The sequence below is a fragment of the Symphalangus syndactylus genome, chromosome 5, assembly GCF_028878055.3.
Source record: "Symphalangus syndactylus isolate Jambi chromosome 5, NHGRI_mSymSyn1-v2.1_pri, whole genome shotgun sequence".
Taxonomy (NCBI): domain Eukaryota; kingdom Metazoa; phylum Chordata; class Mammalia; order Primates; family Hylobatidae; genus Symphalangus; species Symphalangus syndactylus.
The window spans coordinates 123,181,590-123,200,190 of NC_072427.2; the positions used below are offsets into that span (position 1 = coordinate 123,181,590).

General features: G+C 34.6%; 1 protein-coding gene across 7 annotated transcripts in view; it reads left to right on the forward strand.

The window, feature by feature from the left end:
* The window catches only part of FAM227B (family with sequence similarity 227 member B), a 264,607-nt gene that overhangs the window by 31,506 nt on the left and 214,500 nt on the right, over window positions 1-18,601 (forward strand). For all 7 annotated transcript variants that reach the window (XM_055279047.2, XM_055279050.2, XM_055279048.2 and 4 more), the window contains 5 exons: window positions 51-282; window positions 1,899-1,966; window positions 12,322-12,357; window positions 13,133-13,237; window positions 14,864-14,962. In XM_055279047.2, coding sequence (XP_055135022.1) covers window positions 51-282; window positions 1,899-1,966; window positions 12,322-12,357; window positions 13,133-13,237; window positions 14,864-14,962 — 540 coding nt within the window. The remainder of the gene's footprint in view (window positions 1-50; window positions 283-1,898; window positions 1,967-12,321; window positions 12,358-13,132; window positions 13,238-14,863; window positions 14,963-18,601) is intronic.

Here is an 18,601-nt window from a genome sequence, read left to right on the forward strand (position 1 = left end):
ATTCATTAAAAATGACTTAAGCTATATTCTCTCTTTCACGTTTTTTGCAGGATTATTGGCCAAGGGAAATCCATTTTAGAGATGATGATAAATGGTCATGCACTCTGAAAAAAATAAAAGAAGATAGTTCATTTGTTTCAATTTATACATACCTATGGAAAAATGTTCCTCGAATATTTGAAGCACTTTTGATCATGGAATCAAAATTAAGGGAATATTCACTTATTTTGCAAAACCACACCTCTAAAATATTTAAGTGGAAAAGCATGATTCCTGAGACAAGTGAGCCTTATTTATTTTTATCTTTTATAGAAATGGAGTCTCACTATGTTTCCCAGGCTGGTCTCCAAATCTTGGCCTCAAGTGATCCTCCTGAGTCACCCTCCAAAAGTGTTGGAATTACAGGCATAAGCCAGTGCACCTGGCCAGTCCGTATTTTTTGTGTTAGTAAAGTAATGGTCAGTTGTCTGTGTGTGTGTGTGTGTGTGTGTGTGTGTGTGTGTAATCTCATAAAGAATGAAATTCTAAGGTATAAATTTTAAAAATATTTTATTTTAAAACCTCTTCATTTCAAAATGGTTGAATACACATTTTTTAGTTGAACATAAATATGTGGTTTCAAAGGAAGTATTACTAAAACAAAGCCTTAAAACAGTTGTTAAACTGTTAAGCTTTTGTTAAATTGGAGTGGAAGTACAGAGTATTAGGAAAACAGGAGAGCAAGATTGCATCAACTAATATTCTTACTAGAAACATATCAGTAAGGGTCAGGATAGAACAGAAATATCTAAAACTGAAAGTAAAAGTGGTGATAGTTAACCCATATGGGCTCTCAGGCTGGTTTGTAGGAGTAGCTGGTATTCACTATGGAATAGCTGAATGAATGAGAAAGCATACAGCAAGTAATGATAATTTTTACTTCTTTTCAATATTGTATAACATTTTTCTTATCTAATTGTATTAACATTTCCAGAATAGTTTTAAATACTTTTAATTATTCTTGTCTTATTCTTGATTTAATGGGCAAATTTGCCATATATATATGTCTTGAAAATGGTATTAATTGTACTTATAAAGTATTTTTAGGTATTAGATTCATTATGTTATTTTGGTATTTAATATTCTTTTTTGAACTTAGATTTGTGTAATTCTGAAGATGTGTTTAAATACACTTCTATTAAATTAACTTTTTCTAAATTTTCATATTTAAATTTTTAAAATTTTATATATATTTTTAATGTATAAAAGTTATAGCTTCTGTGTATGTATATATAAATACACACATATATATAGCTTGTATACACACATACAGACACCCATGTGTGCATATAAATTAGTCTTATAATGACATAAAATACCCACAAGTAAACAAAGTATGAACATATCCTTTCATGTCTTCCTTCTGTTTTTTAAAAAAGGTAATTTTTTATATATACATTGTCCTCAATATGTAGATATCAGAACTTGGATTCAAGTCTATCTAGGTTATCTGACTTCAGAGCCCCCCATATTGTCTCACTGGGCCATGCAGTACTGCACTTTCTTGAAATTAAGGTGACCATGAAACAACCAAGTGTAAGTGGCTGAGCTATTTGAGAAATGTGGACTTTTTTAGGAGAAGGGATTGACATAAAACTTTATACATAGGAGTAAGTGCCACAGACATGTTAGTTGGAACATGATATTTCAGAAAAAGGAAACAGAAGATATACTTTATATAATAATTACAATTATTCATTCAGCTAACAGTGTGTATTAACATATACTTATCAAAATTGCTAGTTGATTTCATTGAATAATTTTGTATATAATTTGTTTAAAGTATTTAAAATTTTGTTTATTTTTAGAGGAGGTACATATGTATAATATATATACTGTGAATTCTTATTTTCTTAAAGGTTCTTATAAAAAATTGGAACGATATGGGGAATTTCTAAAGAAGTACCATAAGAAAAAAAAGATAATGGTATGGTATCTATGTTTTTATCATCCTTGAAATTTGGATTTTCACAGAAAATATAAACACTACATTTCCACAGATGAGCACTAATAACATTTTTGTAAATGTCCTTTTAGTCTACTGTTATGAATCTATCATCTCTATGTTTTAAAGATAGCTGCACATACCTTCTTTTCATACTCAATATTACTGAGTATTGGCATCTTCACATAACTACAAGTTATTTGAAGACTTATTTCAAGGTATACTATTACATTTTTTGGTTATTTAATAATTTATAACATACTTAGTAGTGCAGGTCCTATATCAGCCCTCTTATTTTAGAAAATTAATAATTCTTTTTGATGACCTTTACTTTGCCAATTAAAAAAAATCTTTTTGAGATTTTGATAAAAATGGCAAGTCTTTTGAATTACTTTCAGATACTTAGTCTTTTTAAATATATGTTCTAAAATTATATAATGTTAGAGCTAGAAAAACTTTGTATCACCATTAGTCTAGACACCTCATTTAATGCTTTATTTTAAGAAATTTAACTTTTATTTTCAGTTCAGGGTTACATGTGCAGGTTTGTCATATAAATAGACTTGTGACATGTGGGTTTGTTGTACAGATTATTTTGTCACCCAGGTATTAAACTTAGTGCCCATTAGTTATTTTTCCTGATTTTCTCCCTCCTCCTGCCATCCACCTTTCAATAGACCCCAGTGTCTGTTGTTCCCCTCTATGAGTTCATGTGTTCTCATAATTTAGCTCCCACTTAAAAGTGAGAACATGCAGTATTTGTTTTTCTGTTCCTGCATTAGTTTGCTAAGGATAATGGCCTCCAGCTGGATCCATATACCCGCAAAGGACATGATCTTGTTGTTTCTTAGGGCTGCATAGTATTCCATGGTGTATATATACCAGTCAACCATTGATGGGCATTTAGGTTGATTCCATGCCTTTGCTATTGTGAATAGTGCTGCAGTGAACATATATTTGCATGTGTCTTTATGGTAGAATGATATATATTCCTTTTGAGTTCTTTCAGAAATCATCAAACTGCTTCCCACAGTGGCTGAACTAATTTATATTCCTACCAGCTGTGTATTATAAGCATTCCCTTTCTCTGCAACCTCGTCAGCTTCTGTTATTTTTTGACTTTTTAATAACAGTTATTCTGACTGCTGTGAGATGGTATCTCATTGTGGTTTTGACTTGAACTTCTCTAATGATCAGTGATGTTGAGCTTTTTTCATGTTTGTTGGCTGCATGTATGTTTTCTTTTGAAAAGTGTTTGTTCATGCCTTTTGCCCACTTTTTAATGGGGTTAGGTGCTTTTTTCTTATTAAGTTCCACGTGAGTTTTGGATATTAGACCTTTGTAAGATGCGTAGTTTGCAAATATTTTCTCCCATTCTGTAGGTTCGTTGTTTACTCTGTTGGTAGTTTATTTTGCTATGCAGAAGCTCTTTAGTTCAATTGGATCCTATTTGTCAATTTTTGCTTTTGTTGCAATTGCATTTGGCATATTTGTCATGAAATCTTTGCCCATACCTATGTCCAGAATGGTATTACCTAGGTTGTCCTCCAGGGTTTTCATAGTTTTAGGTTTTACATTTTGGTCTTTAATCTATCTTGAGTTAACTTTTGTATAAGGTGCAAGGAAAAGGTCCAGTTTCAGTCTTCTGCATATGGCTAGCCAGTTATCCCAGCACTATTTATTGAATAGGGAGTGTTTTTCCCATTGATGGTTTTTGTCAGCTTTATCAAAGATCAGATAGTTGTAGATGTGTGGCCTTATTTATGGGTTCTTTATTCTGTTCCATTGGTCTATGTGTCTGTTTTTGTACCAGTTCCATGCTGTTTGGGTGGCTGTAGCCCTGTAGTTTATAATAGTTGGAAGTTAAGTAGCATCATGCCCCCAGCTTTGTTGTTTTTGCTTGGGATTGTCTTGGGTATTTTAGCTCTTTTTTTGGTTCCATATGAATTTTAAAATAGCCTTTTTTAAAAATGCTATGTGTTCTAAATGCTCTAGTTCTGTGAATAATGTGATTGGTAGTTTAATAGGAATACCATTGAATCTACAAATTGCTTTGGGCAGTTACGGTCATTTTAACGATATTGATTCTTCCTGTTCACGAGCATGGAATGTTTTTCCATTTGTTTGTGTCATCTCCGATTTCTTTTTTTTAAAATTTAATTTAATTTTATTATTATACTTTAAGTATTAGGGTACATGTGCACAACGTGCAGGTTTGTTACGTATGTATACATGTGCCATGTTGGTGTGCTGCACCCATTAACTTGTCATTTAGCTTTAGGTGTATCTCCTAATGCTATCCCTCCCCACTCCCCCCACCCCACAACAGGCCCCCGGGGTGTGATGTTCCCCTTCCTGTGTCCATGTGTTCTCATTGTTCAATTCCCACCTATGAGTGAGAACATGCAGTGTTTGGTTTTTTGTCCTTGCGATAGTTTGCTGAGAATGATGGTTTCCAGCTTCATCCATGTCCCTACAAAGGACATGAACTCATCATATTTTATGGCTGCATAGTATTCCATGGTGTATATGTGCCACATTTTCTTAATCCAGTCTATCGTTGTTGGACATTTGGGTTGGTTCCAAGTCTTTGCTATTGTGAATAGTGCCGCAATAAACATATGTGTGCGTGTGTCTTTATAGAAGCATGATTTATAATCCTTTGGGTATATACCCAGTAATGGGATGGCTGGGTCAAATGGTATTTCCAGTTCTAGATCCCTGAGGAATCGCCACACTGACTTCCACAATGGTTGAACTAGTTTACAGTCCCACCAACAGTGTAAAAGTGTTCCTATTTCTCCACATCCTCTCCAGCATCTGTTGTTTCCTGACTTTTTAATGATGGCCATTCTAACTGGTGTGAGATGGTATCTCATTGTGGTTTTGATTTGCATTTCTCTGACGGCCATTGATGATGAGCATTTTTTCATGTGTTTTTTGGCTGCATAAATGTCTTCTTTTGAGAAGTGTCTGTTCATATCCTTCTCCCACTTTTTGATGGGGTTGTTTGTTTTTTTCTTATAAATTTGTTTGAGTTCATTGTAGATTCTGGATATTAGCCCTTTGTCAGATGAGTAGGTTGCAAAAATTTTCTCCCATTCTGTAGGTTGCCTGTTCACTCTGATGGTAGTTTCTTTTGCTGTGCAGAAGCTCTTTAGTTTAATTAGATCCGAGAAGTGTTTTGTAGTTCTTGTAGAGATCTTTCACCTCCCTGGTAAGCAGTATTCCCAGATATTTTTGTGTGTCTGTGACAATCGTGAATGGGATTGTGTTTCTGATCTGGCTCTTGACTTGAGTGTTGTTGGTATATAGGAGTACTAATGATTTTTATACATTAATTTTGTATCCAGAGACTTCGCTGAAGTTGTTTATCAGCTTAAGGAGCTTTTGAGACTATGGGGTTTTCTAGGTATAGGATCATGTCATCTGAAAACAGAGTAGTATGACTTCCTTTCTTTCTATTTGGATGCCCTTTATTTCTTTCTCGTGCCTGATAGCTCTGACTAGGGCTTCCAATACTATGTTCAATAGAAGCGGTGAGAGAGGGCATCCTTTTCTTGTGCCAGTTTTCAAGGAGAATGCTTCCAGCTTTTGCCCATTTATTATGACATTGGCTGTAAGTTTGTCATAGTTGGCTGTTACTATTTTGAGGTATTTACCTTCAATATGTAGTTTAATGAGAGTTTTTCACATGAAAGGATGTTGAATTTTATCGAAATCCTTTTCTGCATCTATTGAGATAATCGTGGTTTTTTAATTTTAGTTTTGTTTATGTGATGAATCACACTTATTGATTTGCATATATTGATCCAATTTTGCATCCCAGGGATAAAGCCTACTTGATTGTGGTGGATAAGCTTTTTGATGTACTGCTGGATTCAATTTGCCAGTATTTTGTTGAGGATTTTTGCATCGGTGTTCATCAAGAGTATTGGCCTGTAGTTCTCTTTTTTTTGTTGTATCTCTGCCCAGTTTTAGTAACAGGATGATGCTGGCCTCATAGAATGAGTTAGGGAGGAGTCCTTCTTCCTTAATTTTTTGGAATAGTTTCAGCAGGTATGGTACCAGCCCTTCTTTGTAAATCTGGTAGAATTCAGTTGTGAATTTATCTCATCCTGGGCTTTAATAGGTTGATAGGCTATTTATTACTGATTCAATTTCAGACCTCATTATTGGTCTTTTCAGGGATTCAATTTCTTTTTGGCTCAGTCTTGGGAGGGTATATATGTCCAGGAATTTATCAGTTTCTTCCAGGTTTTCTAGTTTATGTGCATAGAGGTGCTTATAGTATTCTCCGATGGTTGTATTTCTGTGGGGTCAGAGGTGATATCCCCCTTATAATTTTTTTTTTTTGCAAAGTGAAAGCAAGTTTATTAAGAAAGTAAAGGAATGAAAAAATGGCTACTCCATAGACAGAGGAGCCCCAAGGGCTGCTGGTTGCCCATTTTTATGGTTATTTTTGATGATATGCTAAACAAGGGGTGGATTATTCATGCCTCCCCTTTTTAGCCAAAAAGGGTAACTTCCTGACATTGTCATGTCATTTGTAAACTGTCATGGTGCTGGTGGGAGTGTAGCAGTGAGGATGACTTGAGGTCTGTCACTCTCGTCGCCATTTTGGTTTTGGTGGGTTTTGGCCGCCTCCTTTACTGCAACCTGTTTTATCAGCAAGGCCTTTATGATCTGTAAACTTTTGTGCTGACCTCCTATTCTCTTATCATTTCTGATTGTGTTTATTTGATTCTTCTCTGTTTTCCTCTTTATTAGTCTAGCTAGCAGTCTATTTTTTTAATTAAAAACAAAACAAAACAGGAGTTGTCCTGGATTTGTTGATCTTCTGACTGTTTTTTTGTGTCTCAGTCTCCTTCAGTTCAGCTCTGATTTTGGTTATTTTTTGTCTTCTGCTAGCTTTGGGGTTGGTTTTCTTTTGGTTCCCTGGTTCTTTTAGTTGTGATGTTAGGTTGTTAACTTCAGATCTTTTTAGCTTTTTGATGTCGGCATTTAGTGCTATAAATTTCCCTCTTAACACTGCCTTAGCTGTGTCCCAGAGATTCTGGTATATCTTTATTCTCATCAGTTCCAAAGGACTTCTTGATTTCTGCCTTAATTCCATTTTTTTTCCTAAAAGTCATTCAGTAGCAGGTTATTCAATTTCCATGTAATTGTATGGTTTTGAGTGAATTTCTTTGTCTTGATTTCTAATTTGATTGTTGTGTGATCCAAGAGACTGTCATGAATTCAGTTATTTTGCATTTGCTGAGGAGTGTTTTACTCCTGATTATGTGATCGATTTTAGAGTATGTCCCATGTGGGCAATGAGAATGTGTGTATTCTGTTATTTTAGAGTGGTGAGTTCTGTAGATGTCTACCAGGTCCATTTGACCCAGTACTGGGTTTAGGTGCTGAATACCTTTGTTAATTTTCTGCCTCAATGATTCTGTCCTAATATTGTCATTGGGGTGTTAAAAGTCTTCCAGTATTACTGTGTGGAAGTCTAAGTCTTTTTGAAGGTCTCTAAGAACTTGCCTTATGAATCTGGGTGCTCCTGTGTTGGGTGCATATATATTTAGGATAGTTAGGTCATCTTGTTGAATTGAGTCTTTTACCATTATGTAATTCCCTTGTCTTTTTTGATTTTTGTTGGTTTAAAGTCTGTTTTGTCTGAAATTAGGATTGCAACTCCTGCTTTTTTCTGTTTCTCAGTTTCTTGGTAAATTTTTTTCCATTTCTTTACTTTGAGCCTATGTGTGTCATTGCATGCAAGATGGGTCTCTTGGAGATAGCATACTAATGGATCTTGGTTCTTTATCCAGGTTTCTACTCTATGCCTTTTAACAGGGGCATTTAGCCCCCATTTACATTCAAGGTTAGTATTGATATGTGTTGATTTGATCCTGTCATCATGATGTTAGCTGGTTATTATGCAGATTTGTTTATGTGGTTGCTTTATAGTGTCACTGGTACGTGTACTGCAAGCAGGTGCAGCCAGGCTGGGGCCCTGGGAGAGGCCAGCAGACCAAGGAGTGCCCAAGATGGACTGGCCCCATCTTTTGGGCAAGATGGCCTTGCATAGTTCAGGTCTGACAGTTCCCCTAGGGCTGTCATCTTGTTGTTAGTTTGTTATTATGCAGACTTGATTGTGTGGGTACTTTTTAGTGTCACTGGTGTATGTACTTAAATATGTTTCTCCGGTGGCTAGTAATGGTCTTTGATTTCCGTATTTAGCACTCCCTGAAGGACCTCTTGCAAAGCAGGTCTGTTGGTAATGAATTCCTTTAACATTTGCTTGTCTGAAAAAGATCTTATTTCTCCTTCACTTATGAAGCTTAGTTTGGCTAGATATGAAATTCTTAGTTGGAATTTCTTTTCTTTAAGAATACTTAATACAGCTGGGTATGGTGGCTCATGCCTGTAATCCAGCACTTTGGGAGGCTGAGGCAGGTGGATCACATGAGGTCAAGAATTTGAGACCATCCTGACCAACATGGTGAAACCCTGTCTCTACTAAAAATACAAAATTAGCCAGGCGCAGTGGTGTGTAATTCCAGCTACTTGGGAGGCTGAGGCAGGAGGATTTGAACCCGAGAGGGGGAAGTTGCAGTGAGCCAAGATTGTGCCACTGCACTCCAGCCTGGGCAACAAGAGCGAAACTCTGTCTCAAAAAAAAAAAAAAATACTGAATATAGGTCCCCAATCTCTTCTGGCTTGTAGGATTTTTGCTGAAAGGTCTGCTGTTAGCCTGGGGAAGTTCCCTTTGTAGGTTTACCTGCCCTTCTTTCTAGCCGCATTTAATATTTTTTCTTTCGTATCAACCTTGGAGAATCTGATAACTGTGTGTCTTATGGATGGTCATCTTGTATAGTATCTCACAAGGGTTCTCTCTACATTTCCTGAATTTGAATTTTGGCCTCTAACGAGATTTGGGAAATTATCATGGATGATGTCCTGAAATATGTTTTCCAAGTTCCTTTTCTCTCCCCCTTTTTCAGGAACACTATAGATTTGATCTCTTTACATAATCTCATATTTCTCAGAGGTTTTGTTCATTATTTTTATTTATTTTTATGTGACTGAGTTATTTCTGAGAAGCAATCTTTGAGGTCTGAGATTCATTCCTCAGCTTGGTCTATTCTGCTGTTAATACTTGTGATTGTATTATTAAATACCTGTAGTGTGTTTTTCAGCTGTCAGTTCAGTTTGGTTCTTTCTTAAAATTATCATTTCAACTTTCAGCACCTGTATTGTTTTAGTGTAATCCTTAGATTCTTTGGAGTTGGTTTCAGTTCCTCCTGAATTTTCATGATCTTTATTTCTATCCATGTTCTGAATTCTTTGCCTGTCATTTCAGCCATTTCAACCTGGTTAAGCACCGTTACTGGAACTAGTGCAGTCATTTGGAGGAAAAAGACACTTCGGCTTTTTGAATTGCCAGAGTTCTTGTGCTGATTCTTTCTCATCTGTGTGGGCTGATGTTCCTTTAACTGTGGTGTAATTTGAATGTAGTCAGTTCGCTTTGTTTCTGGATGTTTTCAGAGGGCTGAGACTTTGTGTTGGGTCTTTTTTTGTAGCTGAATTATTGTCCTTGGTTTTATCGGGGCATGTATTTGCAAAGTATTTTTAGTGTTGAAGTTTGGGATGTGATTCAGTAGATGGTGCTTAAGCATACTGGTTAGTAGCTGGGCACTTGCTCAGCCAAGTGGCTCTTCTGTATTTCCTCACAGTTACAAGGCATGCTCCTTTCAAAGAAGTTTTAAAATTCTCACTACTTAATTTTATCAAATGACTTTTCAAAATCTATTGAAATGGCCTTTAGGTAAATTATACTAACAAAAGTTTTAATAGTTATTCTTTTTGTTAAATATAAAAGTTTTATTGGATTTATCAATCAGAATTTTAACATGTATTTATATTTTTGTGGTCTCATTTTCAGATTATATGACCAAAAACTATGTTTTTTGTTACTGCAACTCTGCTGCTTGAAAACTTCCACTATTTCTTTTCCTCCTGCAGAATAAAGCCAGGACTTGGAGATTAACCTTAACATTTAATTAAATCTGACTTCATCTTTTTTATTGATACATAATCATTGTCCCCATTTACAGGGTACCTGTGATATTTTGATGCATGCATAAAATGTGTAATAATCAAATCAGGTTATTTAGAATAGCTATCATTTTTTGTGTCAGGAACATTTCAAATATTCTTTTATAGCTATTTTGAAATATACAATACATTGTTGCTAACTATAGTTGCCCTACTATGCTATCAAACAGTAGAACTTAATCATTCTAAATAACTATATGTTTGTACACATTAACCAACCTCTCTTAATCTCTTCCACTCCCCAAACACCCTTCTCACAGCCTCTGGTAACCACCATTCTACTCTATACCTCCACAAAATAAACTTTTTAAGTTCCCACATATGAGTAAGAACACATAATACTTGTCTTTCTGTGCCTTATTTCACTTAACAAACAACCTCCAGTTTTATCCATATTGCTGCAAATGACAGGATTTCATTCATTTAATGTCTAAATAGTATTCCATTGTGTATATACAACACATTTTATCTATTTATCCTTTGATGGAAACTTAGGTTGGTTCCATACCTTAGCTATCGTGGATAGTGTTCCAGTAAACCTGAGAGTGCAGGTATCCCTTTGTTTTCCTTTCTTTTGGAGAGATATTGAGTAGTGGGATTGCTGGACTAATTGTATGACAGTTCTATTTTTAGTTTTTTGGGAAACCTCTGTACTGTTTTCCATGATAGCTGTGCTAATTTACATTCCCACCAATAGCATTATAAGAATTCTCTTTTCTCTTCATCCTTACTAGCATTTGTTGTCTTTTGATAATAGCCATTCTAACTTGGATAAGATGATATTTCATTGTGGGTTTGACTTGCATTTCTTTGATGATTTGTGATGTTGAACGTTTTTCATAGGCCATTTGTATGTCTTCTTTTGAGAAATGTATATTCAGATCCTTTGCCTCCTTTTTCATGGTATTATTTGTTGTTTATTTTTGCTGTTAAGTTGTTCCAGTGCCTTGAATACTAATATATTCTGGATATTTGTCTCTTGTTAAATAAATAGCTTGCAAATATTTTCTCCCATTACAAAGGTTGTGTCATCACTCTGTTAATTGTTTCCTTTGCTGTACAGAAGCCTCCTATTTTAATATAGTCCTATTTCTGACCTCATCTTTATTGATCTGTAGCTTTCAAGCACGTAGCCTTCTTTCCAGTCATATTTGATCTCATTTTTCCTAAAAAGTCTCTCTTTCTTATTCCTGTGTACACTTTAAAAAGTGAGAATAATATGATCCTCTTTCTGGAAGCAATACATCATTCTTTCCAATTTGTTTTATATGTCGTATGTCATCTCCTTTCTAATATATGTGTATGTGTAATATGTGTGTCTGTGTGGTATTGTGTGTGTAAAACTTACTTGTAAGCTTAGTTATTGTTGGAGTAATTAGGAATGTGGAAATTAACCTGCCATCTATCTATCTGTCTGTCTGTCTATGTCTGTCTATAGTATATATATATATATTATGTTTTTTATATATATATATGTAAACATGACTAGATGATCAAAAACTAATGTATGTGTATAAAGCAGTGTAGTAGACATTAAAATTGGCCACCCAATTCCCTTTCAAAGAAGTACCTGTGCTCTAGGGCCTAAGAGTGCTGTTAAGAGACACCCTTCAACTGTCAGCCCCTTCCTTGGTTTACTTACCTCCAGAGAACTTCCTCTTCTGAGGAAATATCTTTCCAGGAACCATCTGGTGACTGCTCAAGTTGGAGCAGAAAGGCTTGGCTATTTCAGTCCAATGCAGGACAGCTCTGATCGATACTTTCAGCTCTAGAAGTCTTCTTCAAGCCAGTTGTGGCTATTAGGCCTCCATCATAGCTAATTTCTCCATCTGCCCAATTCTGCCTCTTCCCTTGACTGCCAAAGGCATTGATTCCAAAAGGCATTGATTCCAAAAGCGCTCGCAATAAACATTCTGAACACTAAACTTCCCCAGAGAGTCTATTTCCCAGGGAACCTGACTGTAATAAGTAGTTTGTTTATTATAGCCCTTATATCTATTTGTTTTGTTTGTATATATATCTGATTCCATTTTTGAACCATAACTAGTTTGAGGGCAAAGGCCATCTTTGAATTTCCAGTATCAAACACAGCAATAGTATTTTAGGCCTCTGTAGGATATATATACATGTATCTATATTTATCTATGCATACTAGTTAACTGAACAAATTTACTAAATGTAAAATTTCTTTAATTTAGAGTTTTAAAGATTTTATTTAAAATGTTTTCCAGCTTTCAGATGAAATGGAGACAGAGAAGAATATAGAGGTACTTTAAATTTCTGTTCTGCCAGATTGTATATCAAGTGTATTATGTAGGACTAAAATAATGTTTACAACAATATAAACATAGCTCTAAATATAGAGAGAGGTACCAGAGGAGAGAGTTGGAAACAAGTATAGAAGCTTTCTCTTTCTGCCTAGTCTTTATTTACTTAAGTGTAGTCTAGCTAAAATTCTTGATCATTTGAGTTTATATCAAATTAGTTCTGAAATATGATTGTTTTTATTTTAGATATGGCATATGAATGTGCTAGGGTTCTTAACTTCAAAGAAGCAGAAAATATGAAGGTTTTTCTTTTTTTGCAGGGGGTGTGGGGAATGGAGCCTCACTCTGTGGCCCAGGCTGGAGTGCAGTGGCGCAACCTTGGCTTACTGCAACCTCTGCCTCCCAGATTCAAATGATTCTCCTGCCTCAGCCTCCCAAGTAGCTGTGATTACAGGCGCATGCCACCACGCCCAGCTAATTTTTGTACTTTTAATAGAAACAGCGTTTCACCATGTTGTCCAGGCTGGTCTCGAACTCCTGACCTCAAGTGATCCACCCACTTCAGCCTCCCAATGTGCTGGGATTACAGGCATGAGCCACCGTGCACGGCTGAAGGTTTTTCTTAGATGGGTTATATAATTTTTAGTTAATTTAGTAAAAAGAAGTAATTATGTGAGTGAATGATAGTTAAATGTTGGTCTTCTGTAGTTATATGAGTCTACTATAGTGAGAAGAGTGAAATATTTACTCTCCTGTTATATTTTCCTCTTTCTAGGGTTGCAGCTTCACAGAATTCAAAGCAAATGAACTTACTCAGCTACCCAGACATTTGGATGCCGAACAAATTTATCTTTTTATTTTAAAAGCCCATAATTTTGATGTATGTAAATATTTCATTTTATTGTAGGTTACATTGTGACATTATGATTTAATGAATCAGACCTTTACTTAAAGCTATGATAAATTAGGTGTTCAATGAGATTTGATCCTTTGGGCATTAAATTTGGCAGGAAAGACCAGTGATGTGTCTAACCCACTGATTACCAGAAAAGAATGTTTTAAACTCTGTGTTACTGCTTTGGGACCCTGAGGTTGCTAGCGTACACTGGCTTGGCATGTAACCGTAACAGGTGTTTCTTCCTTCTGTCTATTCCTGCTGTCAGCTCAGGATGTTTTAGCCTGCTCATTTTTGATCCTGAAATAAGTTGTGAGTGCCCTTCTTTACAACCCTTCTGGGTGTTTCTTTGGAGTCTTCAAGTGTCTGTGGGAATTTTTGGGTAGTATCCCTATAGGGTAACCAAACTATGAAAAACTGCAGGTGTTGGGAGGTAATTAGATCAATAGCCAGTGAATACGAGGGCTAAAATGAGGGTGGGATGGTTACCTGGTAAAACTGGTCATTTTGCCCTCTATTTCAATTTTCTGCTCTTTGTGTTTATGTACATTACATATGTTCTTTTTCATTAAAAAGTATTAAATCCAAGTTGAAGCTGTTACCAGTGTACATCATACTATACTTAGTGGCCTATGAAAAAGATGTGTCCCCACAGAATACATAATTTTCTTGCCATGAAAGTTTATATGACGTCCTTTTTATAGACCTGTACTTGAAGAGGAATTCATACCTCTGGATGCACTTAAAAGAAATCTTGAATGTTACTCAATCTGGCATTAAAACATTTTTTGAATAAGGAGATAAAATAATCTACTGAATCTGCCTATTTAAACCAAAACTTATATTTTCTAGTAGTTACAGCAGACAAATTTAGCTGTTTATTCCAATTTTGATTAATTGTTTGCTTGGGAAGAACACTAGACAGGCTCAGGATAGGGGCTTATTGGAATATAAGTCCATGATTGATTGTTGATATTTGTCCTCAGTGGAAAAGGGGGAAATAATGGCATGAATCTTACATTTTTGCTGTTCTTGGTGTCCTTTCAATATCTACTAGCCAAATGTGGTTATTGACCATATGAAATATGACTAGTATGACTGAGAAGCTGAATTTTTTATTGTATTTCTTTTAACTACTTTATATATAAATCTAAAAACTAAATTTGATTTAGTTATTAAAAAGCTTTTAATTATGTTTGGAAGAAAATTACAAACATGTATTCTGTGAAGTCTAAATATTAATCTAGTACTTCTGAAGAAAATGTAGTGTTCAAGTTGAGATATGCTATCAAAAATATATACCGTATTTCAAATGCCTAGTACTAAAAATGGAATGCAAAATATTTTAATAATTTTTATAAAAATTATGTTGAAATGATATTTTAAATCTATTTGGTTAAATAAAATGTCACTAAAATTAATTTCACTTTTTACTTTTTTGATGTGGCTACAAGAAAATTTAACATTATGTGTGTGGCTCATGTTAAATTTCTGTTGGACAGTTCTGATCTATAAGCAATGAAAGCATACTCTTTATAAAGCCTATTTACATTAACACGTTTTGTAATATATTTTAATTTCCATGCATCTCTCTTTTGTTTTTTTCCATAGGAAAGAGTTTTTAAAATCTGGAAGACTCATTTTCTCTCAGAAGCCTCCATTGCTCTTTTGCATGACTCCTTTTGGTGGTGGTTTCTCCATAAATTTCGGGTATAGTGATTTTTAAAAATTTATTTTTTAAGTTGATTTTTGGCATAATTAATTTTTCAGTAGAGATAAGTCTAGTTCAAAAATGCTTTTCTGGATGCAACTACAGAGATTAGTTTTTGAGCATTCCACACATTAGAAATCCTATTTGATGTCTAGAGTTCTTTCAGAGGAGTTAAAACTTTAATATAGATTTCAAAAGATGCTGGATCTTTGAAATTAGACTTCATATATTATATCTATCATAATATATATCACATATTATATAGTTAGAGTCTAAGTCAGATTTTTAATCAGAAGATCCAGAATTAGAAAGGTGAGAATTCTGATTAGGATTGAACAGATAAAGAAGGTGTATTAGTCTGTTTTCACACTCTTACAAAGAACCACCTAAGACTGAGCAATTTATGAAGGAAAGAGATTGAATTGACTCACGTTTCCGCATGGTTGTGGAGGCCTCAGGAAACTTACAATCATGGTGGAAGGCAAAAGGGAAGCAGGCATCTTCTTCACAGGAAGGCAGGAAAGACAGAAAGGGAAGGGAAAGTGCCACACTTTTTAAACCACAGATCTCATGAGAACTCACTGACTATTACGAGAACATCATGGAGGAAACCATTCCCATGATTCAGTCACTTCCCTCCAGGTCCCTCCCTCGACATGTGGGGATTACAATTCAATATGAGATTTGTTTGGGGAGACAGAGCCAAACCATATCAGAGGGGGTATCTGGGAATCAATAAGAGAAGAAATAAACAGCACCTGAAACTGTGTTTTACTAGAAAAATTTCAGTAATAATATTATAATACCCTTAATGTTTAAAAAAAATTGTTCTTGGGACCTTGACTACAAAAAAGACAAATACCTGGAAAGTGCATCATTCCCCTCCAAACAACAACAAAAGAAAGGCATTTAACTTGCAAAGTCATTTTTTTTTTTAATCCATCATACAAAGTAGATTTCAAAGCAATGTTGCCAGGGATAAAGAAAGTAATTTTATAATGTCAAAGTGGTCAATTCATCAACCTAACGTAATTCCAAATATTTATGCACCTAATAAAAATGCTTCAAAACACATTTAATAAGAACTTTTAATACTTCAAAGAGAAATACACAAATCAGTACGTATAGAGACTTCAGCCCCTTCTTTGAATAGTTGGTAGAATACACAGAAAATCAGTAAGGGTACAGAATGATATAGAAGGCTTGAACAACACTGTCAAGAAACTTGACATAATTGACATTTATTAAACATCTCTCTTGTATTAGTTGGTTTTGTGCTGCAATAACAGAATGGTGATTTATAATGAACAGAATGAATTGGCTCACAGTAGGCTGGGAAGTCCAAGATAGAGGGGCCGGCATGTGGTGAGGGCCTTTTTGCTGCATCATCCCTTGGCAACAAGTAGAAGAGTGAAAGAGGGAGCAAGCAAGAGGGCCCTCTCCTATGATAACAAACCCACTTCTGTGATAATGGCATAATCTGTTCATGAGGATAATGTCCCCAAGGCCCAAACACCTCCCATTAGGCCTCATCTCCCAACACCACTGCATTGGGGATCAAGTTTTCAATACATGAACTTTGAGGGACACATTCAAATCATAGCACCTCCCAATAACAGCAGAATATACATTTTTCTCAAGTCCACATTAAACATTTGCTAAGATTAACTATATTCTGAGCTAGGAAAATATCCTAATAAGTTTATAAGAATTCAAGTCAAACACAGTGTTTCAGATCAACATGGAATTATATTATAAAATAATAACAGATACCTAGAAAATCCCCAAATATTTGGAAATGAACACAATTCTCAGTAACCATGGATCAAATTAGGAATCAATAAGGAAATCAAAAATTATTTTGAACTAAATGAAAATGAAAACACATTAAAATGTGTGAGATATAACTAAAGCAGTATTTAGAGAGAAAATCATAGAATTAAAATGCCTACGTTAGAAAAAAGAGAAAGTTCTCCAGAAAGAGAAAGTTCCGTTTCTACCTTAAGAAAGTGGAAAAAGAAAAAATAGCCAAACCTATGGAAAGCAGAAGAAAATAAAATAATAAAGATCAGAGAGAAAATTAATAACATTAAAAAGAGAAAATAAAGAAACTCAATTAGGCCAAAAGTTGGTTATTTGAGAATTCTAAAAATGAGGCAGCACAAGAGCAAATTGAAGCCTGTGTTTCACTGAGAATGACCATAGAAGAAACAAAACCCAAATACAGCTCATTACTTGACTTAATTGAGTCCAGCTCCTAAAGGCTTAGCAAAAGAAGAGGAATGCCTATTTCCAAGCATAAATATTATATACCTCAGTTTCTACAGGCCTATGAAACTGCCCTGCTCTCAAACAGAAGGTATAAGACATAAAAGAAGGAAAGGAATTGTGGGGTTGTTTGGTATGAAAATGATCAGCTTAATGAGAAAATGTCACATTGTTTTTCCAGGTGAATGTACAATTTTATACTCCCATTGTTAACATATTGAGTTCCCATTGTTCCTGAACAACCAATGGGTCAAAGAACAAATCAAAAAGGAAATCAGAAAATAACTTGAGACAAATGAAAACAAAAACACAACATACCAAAACTTATGAGATGCAGCAAAAGCAATGCAAAGAGGGAAATTTATAGCTGTAAATTCTTACATTAAAAAAGAAGAAAGCCATAGCAATTAGGCCAGATAAAGAAATAAAAGTATCCTAATAGAAAAGGAAGTGAAATATCTCTGTAACAACATCTTACATATAGAAAATCCTAAAGATTTTCTATATAAAATCTAAAGATTTTCTATATAAAATCTAAAAGATTTTCTATATAAAATCTAAACATTCCACCAAAAAACTGTTAGAAATATTGTGTGAATTAAGTTGCAGGATACAAAATCAACATCCAAAAATTAGTAGCATTTCTGTACACTAACAATGAATTATACAAAAAAGAAATCAAGAAAACAATTCTGTTTACAATAGTAATAACAAAAAGTAAAATACTTAGATTTAAACTTAACCAAGGAGGTGAGAGATCTGCATACTAGAAATATAAAATACTGATGAAAGAAATTGAAGATGACACAAATAAATGGAAAGATATCCTGTGTTTATAGATTGAAAGAATTAGTATTATTGAAATGTCTATACTACCCAAAGCAACCTACAGAATCAATGCAATCCCTAACAAAATTCCAGTGATCTTTAAACAGAGATAGAAAAAAACAGTCCTAAAATTTATATGGAACTACAGAAGATCCTGAATAGTCTGAGCAATCTTGAGCAAAAAGAACAAAGCTTGAAGTATCACACTACCTAACTTCAAAATATACTACAATGCTGTAGTAACCAAAAAAAGCAGAGTATTGGAATAAAAACAGGCACATATACGTGTAGAACAGAAAAGAGAGCCCCCAAATGAATCTACACATTTACAACTAATTGGTTTTCAACAAAGGTGCCAAGACACATAACAGAGAATGGACAGTCTTCAATAATTTTTGTTGGGAAAACTGAGTATCCACATGCAGAAGACGGAAATTGAACCCTTATTTCACATCATATACAAAAGTCAGCATGAATTAAAGACTTAAATATAAGATCTGAAACTGTAAAACTACTAGAAGAAAACAGAGGAAAAGCTCCAT